The sequence below is a fragment of the Oncorhynchus keta genome, chromosome 14 (assembly GCF_023373465.1).
Source record: "Oncorhynchus keta strain PuntledgeMale-10-30-2019 chromosome 14, Oket_V2, whole genome shotgun sequence".
NCBI lineage: Eukaryota > Metazoa > Chordata > Actinopteri > Salmoniformes > Salmonidae > Oncorhynchus > Oncorhynchus keta.
In genome coordinates, this window is record NC_068434.1 from 47,341,250 (window position 1) to 47,345,892 (window position 4,643).

Below are 4,643 nucleotides of genomic sequence, written 5' to 3' on the forward strand. Positions count from 1 at the left end.
CCTTCATCTGTGTTCACGTAAACGTCATTATACATTTATTGCAGGCCAATGCCATCTCATCATGTTTAGGATAATGAAGTTTCCCTATTTTACTCACACACATCAAGTCCCATCACATTGGGCCTCGGGTTTATATAGTTCCATTTGAAATCACCGCCTAGAACACACCAGGGAATGTCTACGTAGTCTCAACCACATTGGGGCCTAAGTGCATCTGAAATGTACACAGGGTATGCAGACCCTATTTTATTAATTTGACAAACAAATATATCTATGTTTTGATATTAAAAAACACAACATTGGATTTGGATAATATCCTGGCCATTACATAACGCAATTTACGGAATACCCTGTGGGCCAATTAAATCAGATGACAATTTGAAGCAATTTCACTAATACACACTTGCATAACAGTCGTGGCAATATAGCCTGGCGGATAATAGAGGCGCGAGCTGATGATAATGGCAATGATGACGATAATAATATATATCATACACAAATCATGTTTAGGCCTCAAAGTTCTCATGGAGAATTCGGGTGGAGAAGAGTGCACGGTGCTAAAGCTGAACATTCCACCTTCCTTCCACCACCTGCAGAATGCGCAAGCCCACAACAGCTCGCTCACTGCAGCTACAGCTTCTTGATTTATTACACTGCATAAAACACATTTAGGCTGTAGGCATATAACATATAAATAACACAGTATTCCAATTGTATAGTAGTCAGCCGTTTCAACGACATTGAATAATGTACATTGATGTTGATTGACAGACGTGACAGCCAACCCCACATTGATTTAGATCCAAATGCATAGCTTGGTTAGCCTCAATGTAGCCGTAGCCTATTCATTCTACAGAATGGGTGCTTTTGCTTACCTCCAGCGTTCGTATTTCTTTTTGTGTCAAGTCGTTGGATGTGGCACATTTGGTCCTCAAACCCTCCAAGCTGGAAATGCTTATGTCTATCATATTTTGAACCAACTCGCACTGCTGCAAAGCTTTTTGCAAACTCAAATGCTGCTCGTCGCTTTTTGTCATATTCTCCTCGTCCATAGTTTGCGAGCAGTGGTCGTTTTTATGTGTACTTCAACAAAAAATACTCTACTCGGGGACAAAAAGGTGGAAATAGCTCCATGTAATAAAGTACCCTGCAAAACGCCAGCCAACGTGGTGTTATAATCTATTATATACACTGGTTTAGAAACGAGATGTGATCTATGTGAAAGTCGAATTCATTGTAATAGTCCTTGTATTCCAGGTGGTGGTTCATCAAGGTGTTTCTGATTGAGCCTGGTACTGATGCTGAGGGCTATATCGTCAAACACATTATGCAGATAGCCTAGGCTATACCTCCTCAACAGAAATACAAGTCAGAACACAACCGATCAAGCCTTATCTAATAAATCCAGTCAGCGTTCTGTTTGTTCATTTCAAATAAAAATCATAACTGATCAATAATACTAAAGCAGCTTCTTATAATCATTTTAAAAGTGATGCTGTGTGGATTGGGTACAGGTTCTACCGTCACACATGCCAGCAGCTGCATCCCGGTTCGCTCCCACCACCACACCGACATGTTTCACGTCAATCAAATCCACAGCAACAGCATTACCCATGGAAGCTGCGGGAGAAGGGAGGGGGCACCATCAACGAGTGATGCTGCGTGTATGAGTTATCGCGAGATTATATCAGTGCAGTGAGCGTGAATTCAGTTTTAACTTCATACCAGTAGGTAGTTTCCATCATCAGCTCCACATTATAATTGTAATGTATTGTCAGTCTGGTAGGGCCTGTATGTCATTTTTCACCAAACCAAATTGGGATATTTTTTTTATCTAGGCTTTTCTAAAACTGCCCTTGTAAGGCTACTTGTATCTTGGTCAATCGACACACACACACAGATGTGGTAGTAAAAATAACTGATCACTGCTTGCAGTGCAGTGAAAAAAGTTTATACTTTCAATACATAACAAAACGTGAGCAAGCTGTTGTGCAAAAAAAAGTACTTGTGTTTACCCTCCACTGCACACACACACAATAACCATACATTTTATGTTACAATTGTATACTCCAAATTAATTGCAAGTCCTTCTGTAGCTCAGTTGGTAGAGCATGGCGCTTGTAACGCCAGGGTAGTGGGTTCGATCCCCGGGACCACCCATACGTAGAATGTATGCACACATGACTGTAAGTCGCTTTGGATAAAAGCGTCTGCTAAATGGCATATATTATTATTGCCTGCCTGTCCAAATTCAATCACAGAACGCTGAGTGAGCCTGAGTAGGCCAGGCCAACATCTCTCACTGAATTATACTTTATGACAGCTCTTTCTCTTGTAGGTGGGGGGAAATAAACAGGGGGGCGATATAGAGCGTTTACAAGTGAGTGTCATCTTGAATGATTGAGTGATTTTTATGACATTTCCTCCATCACCTGCAGATAGACAGCATTGTGTCTCACTGCTGGACTGAACAGGCATGGTGCTGTGTGTTGTGCTTCCAAGGCTACATACACTACATTGTTGCCCAGTTTCTAGTGATTTCTAGAATGAGGTCTGTGTTGTGCCTAATGTACAGTATGTGATCAGAAATACAGCTAATCAAGCACAAACAGGCAATCAAAAGAGTTTGTAGGCTGTCTGAGCCTCCAACAAGACAGGATTCTTTGGGTTAATGATTTTTGGCAGCCTATTTTGTCTCTTGAATCAAATACTTTGATTCAAGTGCCAGATTAAAAGACAAATCCTTTTTGATAAGAGCACATCTAAGTGCTACTAGGCGACATTTGCATGCATTTCAGCAAGTCAAATGTATTCACAAATGATTAGCATACCTGTCTGTACAACCGAAATGGCAGTATACATTGTGGTCCACAATGTCATTAAAATTAGTCTTGAAACTTGACCTCAACATACTTTGTCTGCATTCATGGTCACAATATACCCAATTTTGCCTTTGGTAACTAGGGGAAACTGGCAGGGGGGGCCACAAAATTTTAGTCAATCCTGGGGTTACCTCTCCCAACAATGCACCCTACAACGGAAAGCTTAACTTAATTGTAAAAGCCTTTGGCGTTTCGGTAGAAAACTAGACACGCTTATCACAAAGTAGCTTCTGGCGTGTTTTTGTTTATTCACCGTTGAACTGAAAAATTTCCTTGCACCGCTGAAAGTGATGACCACTTCCGCTTTACTTCCGGATTGAGATTCGTATTGTTTGAGAATGGGCGTCAATACTATGTAAAATTTATGAACACCGCGTGGTCATTTAGCTAAAATATGACCATGGCAGAATTTGCCCCATGAACTACTTTCGAGTGAGTAGTCCTTTTCGTCGTTAAAGGACCGGTCTCTTGAATGTGGCAAATAGTAGAGAATAAAATGCACAAAAACCGTAACTAGTAATACATCACATCAACGCTTTTTCGTTAATTTAAAATGGCAGAATGGCTTCACTAATGACTGGTGAGATACTTTGTTTCAACAAATCGTTTTAATAGGCGCAATGAAGACAATTGACAAAAAATAATCTTAAATGTTGATGATACACAGACCAGAAATACAAAATCGCCCCCAGGTGGAATGTTATTGGGCAAGACCATGAACATGGTTTGTAAATCAATGGCCGACACACGTGGCTAAATGTAAAGATGCTCGAGCTAGATACTTAAACACAGAATAGGACTAAGATTACAACAAAAGTCTTTCGGTCAACACGGACATTTCTTGAAGTCAGCCAAATGATCTTGAATCGGAGTGTTACTCGTTTACAGCATAGCTCGCTGTCGTAACTGTCCATTTAGGAGCCCCAAGAGGTACCCGTAGCCTCCCTAGGCCCTAATTATTGTCCCTGTAGCCACCGCCGGAGGAGTATCCACCGCCTCGGCCTCCACCACCGCCGCCGCTCCTGTATCCGCCACCACCTCCGTAACCCCGGTCTTCGCCACCATAGCTACGGCCACCGCCGCCACCATATCCACCACCGCCACCACCACCATATCCACCACCGCCTCGGGAACCTCTGAATCCACCGCCTCCACCGCCACCACGACCGCCACCCTGGCCTGCCTCATTCACACGGATGGTTCTGCCGTCAAGAGACTGACCGTTCATTCCCTCCATTGCGTCCTTAGCATCCTCGGCATTGTCGTACTTCACAAAGCCGAATCCACGAGGCCTTCCTGTTTCTCTGTCCATGATGACATCACATTTTGCGATGTTTCCGTACTTGGAGAAAGCTTCCGCAAGAGATTGCTCTGTGGTGTCGAAGCTCAGGCCACCGACGAAAAGTTTTCCTTCGTCGGACATGTTTCTTTGTCTTTTACGAACAGAACGAGAAAAGCTGCTGCTTGGAGAGGTACGTCGTCGGAAAAGAAATGGAGGCTTGCCGCGAAATATTATAAAGATTAATTTGACTCCGCCCACATTAAATAAACGGATACGATTGGTTGCAAACATGCCGTAAAACCTAGTTTAGTGACGTAAAACACATTTTGTTGAAGTGGAGCGCGCCAAGAAAATTTTGCCGATTAGTGAAGCAGTCTTTTCTTGATAACTAAATCAACGATTCAAATGGCAACGACTAGCAAGATACCGTTGCAGTCAAGAAATTTGCCGTGGTGAGTTGAATCAGCTAGCTAGTTTAC

The 4,643-nt window shown here is 42.6% G+C and overlaps 1 protein-coding gene across 1 annotated transcript; it reads right to left on the minus strand.

Moving 5' to 3' along the window:
- Positions 1–3,471: 3,471 nt before the first annotated feature.
- Positions 3,472–4,390, minus strand: LOC118393535 (uncharacterized). Its single transcript, XM_035786279.2, has one exon. It carries the CDS (start codon positions 4,303–4,305, stop codon positions 3,835–3,837), a length of 471 nt encoding a protein of 156 aa, XP_035642172.1. The 5' UTR covers positions 4,306–4,390; the 3' UTR covers positions 3,472–3,834.
- Positions 4,391–4,643: the final 253 nt, after the last annotated feature.

Excerpts from the sequence above, each read along its gene's own strand:
- LOC118393535 (XM_035786279.2), bottom strand. The coding sequence starts at position 4,305 with ATGTCCGACGAAGGAAAACTTTTCGTCGGTGGCCTGAGCTTCGACACC.